Source organism: Cupressus sempervirens, chromosome 11, assembly GCF_028749045.1.
Source record: "Cupressus sempervirens isolate cs-2001-9-10 chromosome 11, ASM2874904v1, whole genome shotgun sequence".
In the NCBI taxonomy this organism is placed as follows: Eukaryota; Viridiplantae; Streptophyta; class Pinopsida; order Cupressales; family Cupressaceae; genus Cupressus; species Cupressus sempervirens.
Window position 1 is genome coordinate 834,999,318 of NC_143128.1, and position 19,584 is coordinate 835,018,901.

The 19,584-nt window shown below is 33.5% G+C and overlaps 1 protein-coding gene across 1 annotated transcript; it reads left to right on the forward strand.

The window, feature by feature from the left end:
• The first annotated feature begins 13,358 nt into the window (after window positions 1-13,358).
• LOC149532151 (uncharacterized) lies at window positions 13,359-14,063 on the forward strand. Its single transcript, XM_089808439.1, has one exon. It carries the CDS (start codon window positions 13,359-13,361, stop codon window positions 14,061-14,063), a length of 705 nt encoding a protein of 234 aa, XP_089664565.1.
• The last annotated feature ends 5,521 nt before the right edge of the window (window positions 14,064-19,584 follow it).

Here is a 19,584-nt window from a genome sequence, read left to right on the forward strand (position 1 = left end):
AAGGTTTTCTAAGACACTCTTCTGCAAATAATGTTCTCCAACAGAGCAGATTGACATCTAAAAAGATCTCTTCTTTGGCTGCATTTTGTGAAATTGAGGAATCAAGAGTTGGTGATAAGTTTAAGGACAAGAATAAGAAACAAGTAGATGCAGATGAAAAAAATGCACCTCTTTATCAAAATGTTGAATTGTTTGCATTGCTTCCAAAGAAGACAAAAACTATCACTAAAGAAGAAAGTGGGAGGTCTAGCACTCTTCTTAGAGTGAATGCTACTCCATAAAAGCTTGAAAATCCTGCAACAACAAATCATCTGAAAAAGAAAAAATCTGACATTGACAAATGGGCATGGTGAGCAGTGTTATATATATAGAATTCTAGTTTTTCATGATTAAATGATCAAGAATCATTGAAAAGAAATGGCTATTATATGAGCATGAGTGATTATTGAAAATAAATTGCTTTAGTTTGACAAACAGTTTCTCTTTTGTCAGGGAGATTTTATCTGCAGTACCCTGCCGAAAAACCCAAGTCCAATTATTTCGAGTAAGAAAGTAAGTTTTGTGAATGAGTGTTTGGATAGTGAGTCCTTAAGGCCTTCTAGAAAATTGAGTGCAACAGAAGAAATTGAGAGAGCTGAGAAATTTGGATGTTTTGACAGGATGCTTCCACTTTCTCAAAGACTCCTTTCAGCTTTGATTGCTGAAGAAGATTTTGGGGATGTAAAAAGAAGTTTCTATGATGGACCACAAGGTGACTGCATTCAGTACACAAATAATGGTTCTTCTTGTGGTAATTGTAGTCACATTAAAAGTGAGATTGAAAATGCAGGGAAACAGGAATCAGAGATAGAGCAAGGCATTAAGATGAAAAATGGGAAGCATCACATGTTGGATTGTTGTAATGACAACAGTCATTTTGTTAATGAGCATCAGGATAATATGGAAAAAAATATTTATAGTGATGGTTTCAGGCAAGCTGGTATTGTAGTACACTCAGAGGTTTTAGGTTTTAATAAAGAGTTTAGAGGCTTGGACAAACAATATAGACATGTAGTGAAAAAAGGAAAATTTGATTTGCAATCCAATTGTCAGACATTAAGATTAATTTCAGGCAATGTTGCATTTGACATTCAATACCAAGATATGGATCTGGATGAGTGAATTTTATTAGAACTCCAAAGCATTAGATTAAGTCCAAAACCATTGGTATCATTTCTAATCTAACACTATCTCTATCATTGTGTGTGAAATTTTTTGGATTATTTTATACGTAAAAAATACTTGCCTTAGGTTTTTAGTTTCCTCTATGATATTCTTTTGATACATTACAGTATCCCTTGTTCAGCCAGATCTAGCACAGAAGGAAGATGAGGAAATAAAAGCATATATTTGCAAGCTTGAAGATGAGCTCCAGCAACAGGTAATTTTCATCAAATTCGTTAAAAGTACATCAATATCCTCTCTTATTTCTCGCTTTCCTCAAAGTTGATAAATATAAGTTATAAACAGTGATGAGAAAGTGGATATATATATCCATGAGAAATGAAAGAGTCCTTTAGACAAAGGGTACTTTTCAATATTAGTATGATTGATTTCATTGCCCTACACCTTAAGTGTATTTTGCTTTGATATATAATGGCAGTTCTTTTTATGATCTTAATAAAGAGAGGTACTAGTGGATATTCACTCTTTATGTGTATAATACTGTAGTTTGTGAAAAAATAAGTAACTTACCATCCTTTGTTGCATCTCTAGGTATCCCAAAACAAGCACCATCTTCATAGACTAGAAAAGGCTGTCCTTAAAGGATTGGAAGTTGAAGAAAGGTAAATAGATTTTTGCTACAACAGATGTTCATTCAATAACATCGATATTGATGTCTTCACCTTATCAGTTTGACATTTGTTTGGCTAAGCAGTAGTTTGCAATCATTATAGTTAAGCTGATCATTGGGCATGGATATATGCTTTGTATTGCTTCTACATTTTGTAATTTTTAATACAGTGTTGAACAAAAATTGCACCTTAATTGAATGGAATTTTTTTTGGTTGGTTTCTATTTTTCTAGAGTACCTAATATTTTCTAGTTTATTAATGATGTTTTCAGAGAGCGTGAAGCTCTATGCATGAACAAGCTAGTGGAATCAGCATATAAAAGGTACATGGTACGCACTCTAAGATAATCTCAACTAATATTTGGTTTGGTATTAGATATTAGCCTCTTATGCACCTAATTCCAGAGATTTATGCCAATCTTTTCAACATAGCCTATACATATATTTAAGGTTTCAAATTGTACATAATTCTTTGTATGATACTTTGATGCTTATTCTTTCTTTTCTTTTCTTGAAAGTAGTTCTTTGTTTAACAATTGAGAGTTTTACATAATCTTTCTTTCAATACAATTATCAAAATCATTAACTTTATAGGATAAAATTTATGCTATAATGACTTGGAAAAATTCCAGAAAGCACGTATAATATATAGATGACTTAGCACTGCCTCTTTATGTGTTCTTTACTTAATGAATGGAGTAACACTTAATGGCACTTCTATATAAAATATGGGACCAGTAGTGATACTTAAACATACCATCTTCAAATGACTGTAGTATTTAGCATTAGTTGCCAGTTCAGGTTTGAATCTTGCTTTGTGTTCACAGATTCGATTCATTGAAGAGGTAAATTGTTTTTGTGGGTTAGCATCATTTTTTTATGTTTGGCTATAGAAAACATATACATATATGCATGTATGTTCTTACCACCAAGTCAATGATAGCCATAGATAATAAAATATTAAACCCTCCACAATTTTACAAGGGCTCTCACCAAATTTATCATTATGTGATGTCTGCTTCTTTCCTATAATCACAATTACAAGTTAGGGTTAGGGTTAGGTTACATCTTTACCAAGTAAAATATCTTCTTGAATCATACGGTCCTGGCTTTGGATCCCGCAATCATAACCAAGGAACACACATACACATACTTCCAAGTATTAGGGTTAGGTAATAACACATTATTCTTATAATATCTATATTATTGTTTAAACGTATTGGGGTTTGGAGGGAAGGTACATGATAAGTCTACCCAAAGTGATCTCTACACTAAGCGCAAGAGTGGACACCCACTCTCTTGGTCCTGGCGGGCAAGCAACATGGACATCACCGAGGTGGCCTACTTAGTGGGATGCTTGTAATTACTTTCTCTACATATGCCTCATCCTTCCAAGGTCAATGGCCATCATTATAGAAATGGAGAGGAGGTTGTAAAGGGCTTTTTTGACTGCCCTATCTAAGAGAATATCCTTTCCCTCTTGGCCCCAATGGAAGGTAAAATGGACATCCCTAGGGTGGCCTACTTAGATAGCAATCTTATAATTCCCCTCTTTCACCTGCTACCTTCCATATCATTTTGTGGTTTCAAACAGTTTCATCATGACATACATTTCACATTCAATCATAATTAAGGGATAATTATTGACCAACAATGCATAAGCTAAATATATACCACAAGAGAAGTTGTTAAGATTATTAAATGCTTGGTAAAACTGATCTAAAATGAGTATAAGCTTTTTGTGCTCAAGTTTACTTGAATGCTACCCACTGATGATAAGAATTTATTTTATGTGCTGATGGAATCACTGGTGCTTGATCTTATGTCTGCTTGCTTCCTCAAATCAGAATGCTTGCTCATTCAATGTAATTTGGGAAATAATTTCTTGTATGTTAGATGCCATAGCCAAGTCGGACACTATTTTGACCTATGGCACTTTCACTGTGGAATCCTAGAAGGGTAGTTTTACTTATTTCCATTAACTTCGTCTATTGTTCAGCTTCAAATTTTGTATCCTGGGTTTTAGCCTAGTGAGCTCAGCAATGAAATGGTTGGTTGCTATCATCAGTTGTGTGGAATAATTTGATAATCAATAAAACAGTTAAATAGATGTTCACAGCATATTAGTAAAATTTTCCAAATTCAAATTTTCTTCCAACTTTAATATACACTTTTTTTTACATATTTAGAACTCAATTGTGGTCTATCTTATTCAATTGCAAATCAATTGATCTTTATGGTGTGCTTTTATTTATTGATGTTTCTATATTTCATATTTTTTTTCTGGAAAATTGTGTATATTAAGTGGGCATCATGTGGAGACTGGATAGGGTTTCAAATTTCAAGAAAACATTCTTAACTTAAAACTAAATGTAATGTCATGTAGATATATTAAATGTGACTGTGTTAGGTACTACAAAATTACTTTTAATTGCTACTTGTAGTAGCATAAAAGATTTCAAAAAATTATCATGGAGAAATGATTATCTATATTTATTATTAGGTCTTCGTACGAGAGATGTTTTTTTCATAGGGATTGCGAGGCACCAATGCATCTGGTGGTAAGCGTGGAAGAAAAAAAGGTTACAAAGCAAGCTACTGTGGATTTTGTCAAATGAGCACTGTCTAAGTGTAGAATGTTTGAAGAGACTGGCAAGACCCGCTTTTCAGATACACCTTTAGAAAAAAGAATGTTTTCAATATCCTCAAAGAAGATGGCTAAAAAATTAGGTGGGTATGCTGTCAAAGGAAACACTTCAAATATGCTTGCTGACAATGCTTATGCTCTCTCAGATATCAAAGCATCAGGTGTTGTACATGTGTCCTGAATTTTGCCATTTCATTTTAGAATAAGGGGGATATTCTCTACTAATGCTTGTAGTTGTTATCTTATTATTAATGGCATAAAAATGATTAATGTATACATATGTTACGGATAAATATTTAATTACAATTATTATGCATTAAAAGCTCTCAGAGTCTTGTTACCGTTCTATGAAATCATATTTTTTAAATGGCCACAGACTGTGGATCAAGTGTGACATTTCTAACTTTTATGAGTAACATAAATGCATTCTATCATTTTTGTCTTTATAGTTAATCCTACCATCCCTTCAGAGCAAGGTGCACATTTTGTTGACCAACATATAGAGAAGCTGAAGAATCAAGATAGGAAATTATGTAACCCAATGCAAAGGGTGGCTTCTTATCCAGAGAAAACTATTGTCAAAGATAAGGTGCAATCAACAATTTGTAGAAAGAGAGCACTGTCACTTGAAGAAATTAATGGCAGTGGCATTCTGAGGGAGACAGTTGCTCTTGAAGCTACTCTACTTGTGGGGGCTAAAAGAAAACACATTAAAATAGATAGAGAAGGCCAAGTGCAGACCAAAGTGATCTTAACCAGATCTGGTTCCACTCAGAGTGGTCGACCTGATCTAGGCAAAGCAAAGATTGAGAGGAAAAACAAACTTAAACCACGGCAAAAGACTGCTCAGTTGTTAGCTATAGAAAATGGCTTTCTTCAAAAGCTGGCTGAAGTACAAAAGCCCAAGGTTGAGAGGGAAACCAAACTTGAACTACTACAAAAGACTTCTCAGTTATCAGCTTGTAGGAATAGCCTTCTTGGGAAGTCAGCTGAAGCCAAAAACCTAATGTCACCTATAAATAATTGTGAAAAAACTAGTGATAAACTTGTTAAATTGAAAGATGATTTTCCTTCATCACATATCTCCATTGTTGAAGATGATGGATTTCATGATAATTCCCTTGTACCTTTGTCACATTTAGTACCTTATATGGAGGACTTTGATTTGGAAGTTGGAGACCAAGATCTGAGTTCTTTATTGAATTTTGAGGATAATGGCTTGCCAGATACTGCCAATGATATTATAGGTCTTGCTATTCCAGTGGATGATCTAGTAGACCTGAACATATTCCATTGTTGATGATGGAGCCCATGATAACAACCCTCCAGATTTGTTGCATATGAAACAACCAAGTTTGGAAAACTTTGATATGGGAGGCTAAGATTCGAGTTCTTGGTTGAACCTTGAGGATGATGACTTGCCAGATGCTGCCAGTGATCTTATGGGTCTTGCTATACCAATGGACGATCTAGCAGACCTAAACATATTCCAAGAACAAGATGGAGCTACTATAGTGTATGACTTAAAACTTGAAGCTGTCAAAAGAAGCACTTGTCAGAAGCTGATCAATAACACAAGTTATCTTTGTTCCATATACTTGAATTACACTAGAAAAGTTAATTGTTATTGAAGATCTCTTGGTTGGGAGAAAACTTGGTTTTAGCCATCACAGGAACTGCTTCTGTTCTAAGCAGAAAATTTTTACTGCACTAGACTCGGCTGTGATCTGTACAAGAATTTTTTTTCTAAATCAAAGCTTATGATGAGAGTTCCTTCCTAATGAATGTTTTCAAACAAGATCAAGAGGCAAAGGGGATAGTACAGTCATTCTCTGTCATAAAAAAATGATGTTCATGATTTTTGATATGGCCATCTCTTACAAGCTGCATGCATTTAAACTTAGATTGTTTATAGGCTAAAATCTCACAATTTGTGTAATGGATTCTTCTGGCCCGTGCTCATAAGTCATGTATTGTATATTTTCTATCTGATTGGTTCAATTTTAGGCCAAATTTCATGCGAAAGTTCCATAGTTACACCGCCCTGGAGGATGGGGGAACAAGTTTTTGGGATGGGGGACAGAGGGACCTTACTTTGGGGATGGTGGGGGGATGGTGGCGAGGGACAGGAGAGGGGGTATATATATGCATATGGTACTTAAAATGCTAGTTATGAAAATATGTATTGCAATATAAGATATAAAGATGTAAAAAAGTAAATAATTGAATATTGCATTGAATTGGAACATCGAACATTTAACATAAATAATCAAATTTGAAAATAGTCAACACTGGGATGTCCCCCATCCTCAGTGGAGGTGGTGGAATCTGGTGTCGTTGCTGTGGATGGGGGGTCGGAGTCCCCAAGTCCCCTGTGCATTGAAGTCTTCGAGACGTGGGACAAAAAGGGGGGGAGGAATGCGTCCCCATGTTACTATATGCAAAACTGACTTGGAATTTATTTTTCTATAGATGCTCAGATGTACTTTCCTTCTCCATAATAAATCAATTTGTGTAACAATTGAGTGAGTCTATTCACCTTTGAATTCCAAATTCAACTCTAGTACTGGTTCAGAAAAAAACATTCCACTTATGATTCTTCCAATGTGTATCTTTACTAAATCTGCTAAATTTTTAACTAGGCGACTTTGCAGTCCTAACTTTTGAAATTTGATTTTTGACAGCATCAACAAAAGCAGTCAATCATAGTAAGAGCAGAAATTCAATGACAAATTTTTTGGTTTTATGTTAATGCATATATTAAAGCCAAACCAACTAAAGTTTCTAGCATCCTTCAAGGAAATGCTATTTTGTATTAAGTCAAGAAGCTTTGTTTCTAGACGTAGCAAGCTTCCAATTCATTGCTTGTAGAAATATGAATCTATAGCTCCCACATTAATACCCGATCCATTTTTCTTCATGAGTTTTGCAGTTCTCAGGAACTATGCAATACGTGTTCATATGCTCAGGTCAATATATAATGGTAAGGTGCGTCCTCAACTATTCAAGAGCAGTTTAGTGGGAGCTTATTGATTGTTTTGTTGTTTTTGTAGGTTTATCATTGTGTAATTATCTGAGCTGATATAGAAATTTCTAGTGCCAATTTATATTGGTTCATCAGTAATTTTCTCTCTTTATAATTTTAGTGAGTACTTATAAATGCTATGTGCTATTTGCTAGGGGGTGTGTCTGAGCTGATATAGAAGTTTGTAGTGCCAATTTGTATTGGTCAATCATTAATTTTCTCTATTTATAATTTTAGTAGGTACTTTTTAAGTGTTATGTTTCTAATTGCTAAAACAATTCATAAATCAATTTGGGGGGTGAGGTGGGGGATCATAAACTTTTAGGTTTTGCAGTGTTATATATGTGCACATTGAGCACTAAGTACCTGATCTCAGTAGAGTTCGGTATGGAACTATTGTCAGGTTAAACTCGTAACTGTATTTTAGATGTTAGGCTATTTTGGTTGAACCATCCATTTCACAATACTTTAATATTAATTCCCTAAATAATTTAAAACTACGATATATCGTACACTCTTTTTGCAAGTTTAGAATACGTATCTCCTCTTCTCAGTCATAAGTGGTTCCATTTTTTAGTTGGATAATCTCATTTCCCGAAATATATCTAATTGTGTATAGATGTGGGCATGATGTTGAGGCAACAAATAAGATGTTGCTATTGTTGTAAGCTTCGTAATGAATTGAAGTGGTGCTCTCATAAATCGGATATCTGTAATTAGTAAGCTACCTCAATTATTACAGATATGGATTGTATAGCAAAATGTGATATTCTATTGCAGGATTATTAACTGAAGATAACTGAATAAATATAACATTCAAATATTTTTGGATTTAAGCTGTTTAGGTTTAGCTATTCATATCAAAATATTCCAACATTGATGCACTGAGCTTTAGTTGGAAGTTGGTGTGCACTATGACGCAGACTCTTTTTCCAAGATTCACTAAGAGAAGAAAATTGAGAAAATATAATTTTCAAGAGTTCGGGGATTTAAGCTGCTTAGATTCAGCCATCCATATCGAGATGTTGCAGCATTGATTACTCATTCTTATCTCTTAAATAATATCATTAAAAGATGAAGAGGATTGGAATTCCTGAAAGTGGCCTTTGAGTTGAAGAAGATAGAAGGCTTAGCCTGTCTTAGTGCAATAATATGCGAAAGCTACCAAGACGAGTAAGAAATATGAATTTATGCTTGTTAAATAAATAATTTTTCTAAATGGGTAGTACTTAGAATAAAGTAAATAACGTGTTAATAGAAGATATGTAACAAAATGTATGAAGCAGTTTGTATATTTATTCAGATAATATTTATATTAAATATGTCGATCAAGATATTGATGGACGTATTTAATATAGATATTATCTGAATAAATATATAAGCTAGTAGCAACCATACATGACATAAATGGATGATAACTATAATTTCTATATATAAGATTTTAGACAATATTTTGGTGAAATACATATTAATAAAAATAAATGTATTTAAACAATATTTATTTTTCATCATTTTTTGGACATTGGTAAAAATAAATACATATGAATAAAAATAAAAGCATTTGAACAATATTTTAATTTTGTTTAAATTAATTTGAAACATAGTATATGATAATTATACTAACAAAATGCATATTTAGGTATAATTGAGTATTACTTTGAAGACATATATGGAAAGTAAAATTATAACATTTTACAATAGTATAATTCAAATTTTCATTTACATTTTAATTACAAATATTTATATATTTTATAATAGAGTATATTTTGGAGGACATATATAAGTAAAATTGAAATATTTTTCCGTATTATTATCTGAAATATAAACTAAATCTATAATTATTGATCATTTTTAAGAATATAATATTAAAGAATCTACACAAATCACATTCATCAATCTAAACCATTATGCAAGGATTGAAGTTGAAGCAAAAATAATTAAAATAACATATGCAATAGTTCATAATTAACCATATGAATTGTTTGATTCAAAAAATTTGGAGTAGTCGTACAACCATTACCATATCAATTATAAACCATAACAAATTTCATAGGTCAAATTAACAAATTTCATAGGTCAAACTATGTAGCTTATTCATACAATTTAGGAGTTTATAAATGTTTCAAATAATTGTTATTTAGAAGTTTGGTGATATTACAAGTCAAAATGATCAATCTAAACCATTACAGAAAGCTTGGAGTTTAAGGAAAACTAATTATTTGATTCAAAATAGTTGAAAAAGTTCTACAACCATAAGCATATAAATTATAGAGCTTAACAAATCATAGGTCAAACCTTGTAGTTTATATCACAATTGAAGAGTTTAGAAATGGTTGAAATAACTCTCATTTAAAAGTTTTGTGCTGACAAAGTGGAAATTACATAAAGAGCACTTCATTGTAATGGTGCAAATACATTGCATATTCTTTAGTGATTAGAATAGTATTACGACCTTTATTATGCAATTGATAATGATATACTTCTTCCATAAAACTTGTGAAATCAACCACCTTTGTATATGTTTCCTTAACCTTGTGTGCAACATCTTTCATCCTCATTATTTCTATCTCTTCAATGTAATCAATGGATAATGCAGTGTTTTCAATAGCTTGAAGAATGTTAGAGTGCAACACTGTAAAATTGACGTTGTGCATTTATCAACAGGTGTTTCATCAAATGGAGTAGAGTTGACTGAGATGTTTGGACTTGCATCAACAATTTCAAATTCATTGTTTGATAGATCCATAGAGAAAAGTGTTACCTAAGAATCAAACAAAATCAAATCAATGTTAGTATATATAATTTAAGATAATTTAAATTTGAACATCAATAGGAAAAAACAATTTGTAATTTTTCAATTTTGTGTACTTATATATACATGCAAGTTTATATGGGTGCAACCATTTTAAAGTCATTATTATTTGAACTTATATAATAGACCAATATATTGTAATTAAAGCAATATCAAAAATAAAATCAATACCTTAATATTCTTCTAAACATTTGAGTCTATTTTCTTTAGCGTTTCTTTTAGAAAGTTGTATGCCATTTTTCATTTTCTCATAACGGTCATATGTGAATGGTGGTGTTATTCTAAGACTTTGTAAAGACTTCACACAAGATATTGCCAAAAATGTCAAATCTATTCTCTCTTTTGGACCTATATCAATTGTAGCTTTTGAGAGAGTTAGTCCTTGTGATTTATGAATGGTCAATGCCCATGCCAATCTTAAAGGTAGTCAAAGAGTTCCACCCCTTTGTATTGGTATTATTGGGACTATATTTGGTTGATAATCTTGAAAAGGTAATCCAGAGCAATTATCAAATTCAACCAATACATATGTTGGTGGCTCTAGTTGTTTACTTTCTGGCTTGTAGACAATCTTTCTAATATACCCTAATGCTCCATTTACAAGACCTGCCTCTACCCAAAGATTTATAGTCAATATTACTCTTGAATTGTTACTGATTAATAATTCAATCTCAAGCTCTCCATTTGAGCAATCTTCTATTGCATTCAAACTTCCTACTTTTGTTGCAAGACTTCATGCAAAAAGATGCTTCAATGAATGTAACATTATCTTTGTTATGGTTATAAACATTGTCATTTGTGGAGAACAAATGGACACAATTTTGAAACTCATCATTTGTGGAAGCATTTAAATTGATAGAAGTTCTCATCATAAGTAATTTCTAGTCTTCAATTTGTGGGTTAGCATCTCTTAAGATTTGTTAGAAGTTGACGAAATATTTTTTGTTCAATGTTTCCCCCCTCTTGTCTAAAAATCTTATCTAAAGTTACCACAGTTTTCAATTCCTTCCACAATAATTTTGCTCATCTTTTGCTATCATATGCAGATCTGTCACTCACTGGAGGCAATTGACCCAAGTCTCAGACAAAAGTCATAGATATACCTAAACAAATTTAAAATAATTTTTTTAATAAGTTGTTCTGAATTTATAATGTGTTTAATATTTATATATTGTACTAAATATGGCATAATATGATAACATGTACTAATAGAATTGAAAATATACTTGCAAATCTTTGGTTATAACTTTGTGGAAATGTTTGCCTTAATCTTGAATCTATGTTTTCCAACACAGTCTAACCAATGAAAGCAAACAGATTTCCACAATCCATGAATATTGAAATGATTTCTGGGGAAGATTGTGTGAGAGTTTTTTCATCAACGTTTCGGATCATACTGTATGATCCATCATCAGGATGCCACTGAGTCACTGAGAGCAAAAAAAATGGAGTGCAGATCTAGGAGAGGTGATAAAAAGAGGATGGAGAGGAGGGAAGGGGCATGGAAACCGAGGAGGCACGGATGACGGAGTGGGAGAGAAGACAAAAGAAGAAAATGTAAGGAAGAAAGGATGAGAAATGAAAATGATGAGGAAACAAGAAGAAAATAAAAACGAGAATAAGTGAATGAATATGTGTAAACAAAAATTCAAAAACAGAAACCAAGGACAAGCAATCAATAAATTAAAGTAATAAATATCAAAAAATAATTAAAAACCTGAGCCAGTAACCACGCAAAAACCAAGAAACAAAAAATTATATAAATATCAACGGGGATAAATGAGCAACTATACGAAGAAATCTATGAGAATATATGTAAAACAATAAATAAATATGAAAGAAAGTCTAAAAGAATGAATAAATCAAGGAGAATAAATTCGTATAGATATATATACGAATATATATCTATATGAATGAAAATGTCAATAAGAATATATATATATATATATATATATATATATATATATATATATATATATATATATATATGTATATATATATAAAAGCCAAAAATACCAAAAAATAAAATAAAGGAAATAAAAATAAAAATAAAATAAAGAAAATAAAAATAAAAATAAAGATGAGAGATTAAGAAGAAAAAAGAAAAAAGGAAAGAGAAAAGAATCCAAAAACTAAAAAATAATAAACGTGAAGGAATACACACATCAATAACTAGAAAGAAAAGTACAGATCGCAGCAAGACCGAGGGTGACGAAGATGGAGTGAGAGGGAGGAGGGGGGGGGGGGGAGAGAGCGCAAGAGTGGAGGAGACGAGGACAAGCATCAGAGCTGGAAAGCGAGGGGGAAGGGGGAGAGACAGAGGGGAGCAACGGAGAGCCAGGAAAGAGAAAAGAGGATGAAAAAGTGGGAGGGGGGAAGCCCGAGCTAGGAGGGAAGAACGCGAGGCGAAAGAGGGGGGAGGGAGGACAACAGAGGATGCCAAGCGGTGCTCAGGTTCCAGCCGTCATCGCGGTTGAGGTTGGCCGGGTTGTTGAAGATTTCAACAGCCTCTTTGAGTTTCCTCTTGAAGAAGTTGTCTTCCTTGCACACGACAAGAGCGTTTTCTAAGGAGACATGATGCTTAGTGGTGGCGGAGTGTTCTGCCAAGGCAGATTTGGCCACTCGTTCATGCCTAATGTCAGCAGCATGTTCTTTGATCCTCGTGTGGAAAGAGCGACCAGTTTCACCTATATAAGGAGTGCCACATGAGCACTAGATCTTATAGACGCCCGATTCCAAGAAGACATCCCTGGGGTCTTTAAGCGAGGGGATGCAATTTTTTAAGGTGGTCAAGGGTCTGAAAGCCACCCGCACACCCTGCTTGGTAAGAATTTTGGCGATCTTGTGAGAGATGCCGGCAACGAAAGGAAGAGAGACAAAAGAAGGGGGGTCTGGGGGAGAGGAGGAAGGGAGCGCGGAGGCGTGCGAGAAAGACCTAGCGAGCTTGAAAGCCCGAGAGATTTGTTTGTGCGAGTAGCCATTCCAACGGAAGACTTGGCGGAGGTGGGAAAGCTCAAGGTCTAAGTTGTCCACATCGCAAATGCGGAAGGCTTCCTTGAGAGCCTTGAGAGCCTTGAGAGCCTTCCGCATTTGCGATGTGGACAACTTAGACCTTGAGCTTTCCCACCTCCGCCAAGTCTTCCGTTGGAATGGCTACTCGCACAAACAAATCTCTCGGGCTTTCAAGCTCGCTAGGTCTTTCTCGCACACCTCCGCGCTCCCTTCCTCCTCTCCCCCAGACCCCCCTTCTTTTGTCTCTCTTCCTTTCGTTGCCGGCATCTCTCACAAGATCGCCAAAATTCTTACCAAGCAGGGTGTGCGGGTGGCTTTCAGACCCTTGACCACCTTAAAAAATTGCATCCCCTCGCTTAAAGACCCCAGGGATGTCTTCTTGGAATCGGGCGTCTATAAGATCCAGTGCTCATGTGGCACTCCTTATATAGGTGAAACTGGTCGCTCTTTCCACACGAGGATCAAAGAACATGCTGCTGACATTAGGCATGAACGAGTGGCCAAATCTGCCTTGGCAGAACACTCCGCCACCACTAAGCATCATGTCTCCTTAGAAAACGCTCTTGTCGTGTGCAAGGAAGACAACTTCTTCAAGAGGAAACTCAAAGAGGCTGTTGAAATCTTCAACAACCCGGCCAACCTCAACCGCGATGACGGCTGGAACCTGAGCACCGCTTGGCATCCTCTGTTGTCCTCCCTCCCCCCTCTTTCACCTCACGTTCTTCCCTCCTAGCTCGGGCTTCCCCCCTCCCACTTTTTCATCCTCTTTTCTCTTTCCTGGCTCTCCGTTGCTCCCCTCTGTCTCTCCCCCTTCCCCCTCGCTTTCCAGCTCTGATGCTTGTCCTCGTCTCCTCCACTCTTGCGCTCTCTCCCCCCCCCCCCCCTCCTCCCTCTCACTCCATCTTCGTCACCCTCGGTCTTGCTGCGATCTGTACTTTTCTTTCTAGTTATTGATGTGTGTATTCCTTCACGTTTATTATTTTTTAGTTTTTGGATTCTTTTCTCTTTCCTTTTTTCTTTTTTCTTCTTAATCTCTCATCTTTATTTTTATTTTTATTTTCTTTATTTTATTTTTATTTTTATTTCCTTTATTTTATTTTTTGGTATTTTTGGCTTTTATATATATATACATATATATATATATATATATATATATATATATATATATATATATATATATATATATATATATATATATATATATATATATATATATATATATATATATATTCTTATTGACATTTTCATTCATATAGATATATATTCGTATATATATCTATACGAATTTATTCTCCTTGATTTATTCATTCTTTTAGACTTTCTTTCATATTTATTTATTGTTTTACATATATTCTCATAGATTTCTTCGTATAGTTGCTCATTTATCCCCGTTGATATTTATATAATTTTTTGTTTCTTGGTTTTTGCGTGGTTACTGGCTCAGGTTTTTAATTATTTTTTGATATTTATTACTTTAATTTATTGATTGCTTGTCCTTGGTTTCTGTTTTTGAATTTTTGTTTACACATATTCATTCACTTATTCTCGTTTTTATTTTCTTCTTGTTTCCTCATCATTTTCATTTCTCATCCTTTCTTCCTTACATTTTCTTCTTTTGTCTTCTCTCCCACTCCGTCATCCGTGCCTCCTCGGTTTCCATGCCCCTTCCCTCCTCTCCATCCTCTTTTTATCACCTCTCCTAGATCTGCACTCCATTTTTTTTGCTCTCAGTGACTCAGTGGCATCCTGATGATGGATCATACAGTATGATCCGAAACGTTGATGAAAAAACTCTCACACAATCTTCCCCAGAAATCTAACCAATGAAGCTCATTTCATCAATCAATATATATATTCAAGATATGTTTCATTTCCTCTTGGAAACTTGTAAGACGTGATCCTTCTAGTTGTGAAAAATCTCTTACTAGTATTCTTAGCTTTGAGTGAATAGTGAAAGCTCCAATATTAAATGTTGCAACTCCTATTGGTGCTAGTAAAAAAAGGGGAGAAGGACCAGAAAAACATGCATTTTGAAGGGCTTCATGAATGACACCAATCCAATATGACTTTCCTATTCATGTTCTTCCTTGAATTATCATGAACAATGGGCCTCTATCTTCATTGGTATGATAGTGTGTCATAACTATGTTTATTATCTTTTTTGTGACATACGAGACATCCATTTTCCTTCATATTTTTATGAAATTGACTACTCTCATTGTACACTCCTCACCTTGATATTCAGTAGACCAATTTGTATTGTTATCAATGTCTCTTCTTCCTAACATATTTGTTTCTAATACTTGCATATTTTGACCATTGTGAAGTCTAGATATGATTTCCCATTCATTCTCTATAGTATTACTTGCAATAGCTTCATCTTCTTCAATATTTGAACCATTAAAATTTTTATTTTCCTCTATAATTGCTTTTCTTTGTACATGCCAAGAATTATAACTAAATGAGTCCCACTTTTCTATTATGGAGTCAATATCCACACCAATATCCCTTTCTATGTCACGAAATGGTTTGTATAGTAATAACTCTGTAAAACAAAATTCTGACCATTTCTGTGAAGCATGTGGAGGAATGGATGTAAATCTTGGAAAATCTCTAATGATAGTTGCTTTTCCCCTTGACTCCCATTTATTTTCTCTTTTTCTTTTAGAATTGTCTATCCATGATTTGGCTGCATCAATTAGTGCGATGCCGTACATGCAAAGAGGCCTTTGTTTATATCCATCAATGAAACATTTTTCTTTGTCATCATTGTTCTCCTCATTACTTAGAGTTATAGATTTGAACATTTCATGTTTGACATTTAGATTGACAAATCTTCTACTAGTCCATGAGCAGAAGATCTAACAACATGTGACATGTTTTTTGAGCTCCAATGTCCCTTTCTATCACAATTTCTATTAGAAGCCTTCTATATGCATGTGCAGCTAAACCATCAGGGGTTTCCATGTTTTAAAGACGCATCAACATCTGGCGGTATGTTCAAAATATCTTCTCATCTTTTGATGCATACTTTTCTATGTGTTTAATGACTGCATGTTTGGACAAAACAAGTTTCCAATCTATATTTGCTCTCCATAATTGCAATATGTGAGTTCATTCTATCATCATTTCTTGCTGACTCAATTTTTTTTTCACCTGTTCCTATGTCTTTGTATAATTTAGATCTAGTAAGCTTTAATAGCCAAGAAGAATGATATCTAAAAACACTATAAGAAGGTGAATGATTAATTATTTCATTAAATAAATAATATGTTGTACTATACAAATACTAATAACTATAATAGTTACTTGCAAACCATCTTTCCTTGCTTTTTGCATAGACATGCACCCTCCCTACAAACTATGTGATGCTCAACACAATTTAGTATTTGTTCATAGTCATTGTCAATATCCATATTGGTAAGTTGTGTTGAATTTTTGAGACATGGATTTGAACCAAATTTTTGGAATGCCTACAAGAAAATAAAGATATTTGAGATATGTTCATTATATAAATATAGTTTTGAAAGAATATGTTATATAATAAAAAGATATTTTACAGAAAAACAATTTGAAAACACTTGTATATTTCTTTGATGTGGATCTTCTCTACGATTCTATGCATGAATAATGTGAAGAAAATATTGCTCAGTTGTTCTTCATTCCTCCTCATTTGACCAATCAATAATGTCCATATTGGGAGCACCATTGATCCGTAAAAATCCATGTGCATGTGAGAACCTCTATGTTGCCATTCATACCTACACCAAAAATCTTTGACATCCATTCCATTCTCTAGAATTTCTTTTCTGAATATTGTATGTTTTAAATGCATGTAATGTGCAACTATGTGAGGATAGCTAATAACATTTTGTTTTCTCCAATTTTGAGCTTCTAACATATTAGTTGGGCATGTTCTGGGCATGAGAGCATGCAGACTAGGCCATTGCATATTTGTTGCACTTAAGGTGAAAAATATTGTTGGAGTGCCAATTTGGTGAAGCATGTCTATCAATTTTGCACGATATTTAGTCCAGTATCACTATGTTCTCCTTAACATTATTCCAAACCACATCAAATTATCAGCTAAATGAGATTGTGGCATTAGTTCTATATGCTCATGTAGCACATTGATAGTAATGGACATGTCTTGCATATTTCTTTTCACAAACATGATAGATGAATTATATGCTTGGTGGCTCATTATCATGTTCATCATAAAATATATAAATCATGGATGTTTACCAAACCTATGATCCCTATACCATAATAAATGTTTGACAAATTCATGTAAATGCACATGCCTCATTCGTGGTTCTAACTAGTCACAACTTCCATCAGGGAATAGTATTGGAAATGCCCTTCTAGTAAACCTGATGTTACATACTCATTGATAGGAGAAGAACCAATACCAAGCCAATCAATCAATACTGTTGGTTTTGCATTAGGGTTATTAATCCACAATTGGATTAATTCTATTTTTGTTTGGGCATTTGGTGGTTTTGAAGCCATTGATGTAGTGTGCTCTATTGTATTACCTTCATCAATCTCCAATATAAGACTGACATATGCAACTTCATTGGTATCTGAGTCAAATTCCATTTGTACTATAGGTAATCTACTAAATATATTTTCATCTATATTCCTTGGTAGGTCATTGAGAGCATTTTCATCAATAATAACATCTAAAAAAAATTTGTCATGCTCTATTTTACATTTTGGTGCTTTGTAAACATGATGTCTATTGATAGTGAAATTATAATTTGTGTCACATTGATTCCTTCTTCTAACAATAATAATGGGAAAATTTTGTATTGTGTGTGGCAATATTTTTGAAACTTGTTGTACATTTTGAGGAAAACTTACGGTGTCACCTTTGTATTTATATTGACCACCTTTTGCATGGGCCACTTGTAGTATTGGGCTTACACATGCAATCAACTTTTCCTCTACTTATGTCAATTTGAAAAATCCCTTGCTTGTGGTCCAGGATCCATATTATTTGAAGATGAAAATCTATGAATTCATCTTTCTTGTCTACATCTATTGCATATAGGACCTTCAAAATTTTAGGATACTCTGGTTCCAATATTTGATTCTTGACAAACATAACACATCTTTGGGGTTCTAAAACTATCTAGTTGAGATCTAAACTACATTTGGAATCTTTTCAAATCAAATTGAACTGAACCATTAGAATTGTGTACATTGTGGACACTTCATTGAACACCTAAATTCATTTGTAATGAATTTCCATGTTGAGGTGTTTCTGGAAGACAATCTATTGAGACTGAATTTTCATATTCATCATTGAACTGAATATTTCCATTCAAGTAAGGATAGGTAGTCTCATTTGGTTTGACATGATCCTCTTGTCTTTCTCAACATTGAGAATTAGAAGTTTGTGCAGGTGTCATTTGATGAACATTTATTTGCAGAGTTGTATTCTCACTATTGCCAACTTCCATATGTTTTACACTTTGATTTTCCTTTTCTTTTGCATATCATTCTCTATCAGCTTGATTTCTCTTCCCTTTTTGATTTTCTATCTGAGATCCTATTTGTTGTTCTCTTCTTTGTCTACAATAGTTTCTACGATACTCTCTTTGGTATTCTCTTATATATAGTCTTCGTTGGTCTTCTGATTCAAAATTTCATTTCAGACATACCATAGTTAATATTGAAAAAATATAATATCAAAAAACAAAGCATATTTCAATATGATTGATAAAAATATGATTAAATATATACTTCTATATAATTCATGACTAAGTAATTCATCTATCTATTTTAATATTGTGTTTGTATCTATAGAATAGATGCTTACTTATCAAAGACATATTTACTTTTTAATTGATTAAGTAATACTCATGCAAAAATAATAAATAAGAATATAAAAGTACATTTACATTGATTTGGTGGGACAAACATTATCAATAATTTATTTATTTGTAGTTTTTGCAAGTACATGAATTCAAAGAAGCCTTGGTGTTAATATCTCCTTGTTCAAGCGATGTAAGAAATCATAACATAACATTTGAGAGTTGAACAATTTATTTAGTTGTGGTTTTTGTAACTACATGAACTCAAAGAACCCTATTACAATATCTACTTGTTCAAGTGAAATAAGAAATCATCACGTAATATTTGAAAGTTACCTAAATCATAATGCTTATCATAAAACATCTCTTTGACAAATACTTCAATGCTTCCTATTTTGCAAGCTATTTTTCTAATGAAGGATGTTATTTCTC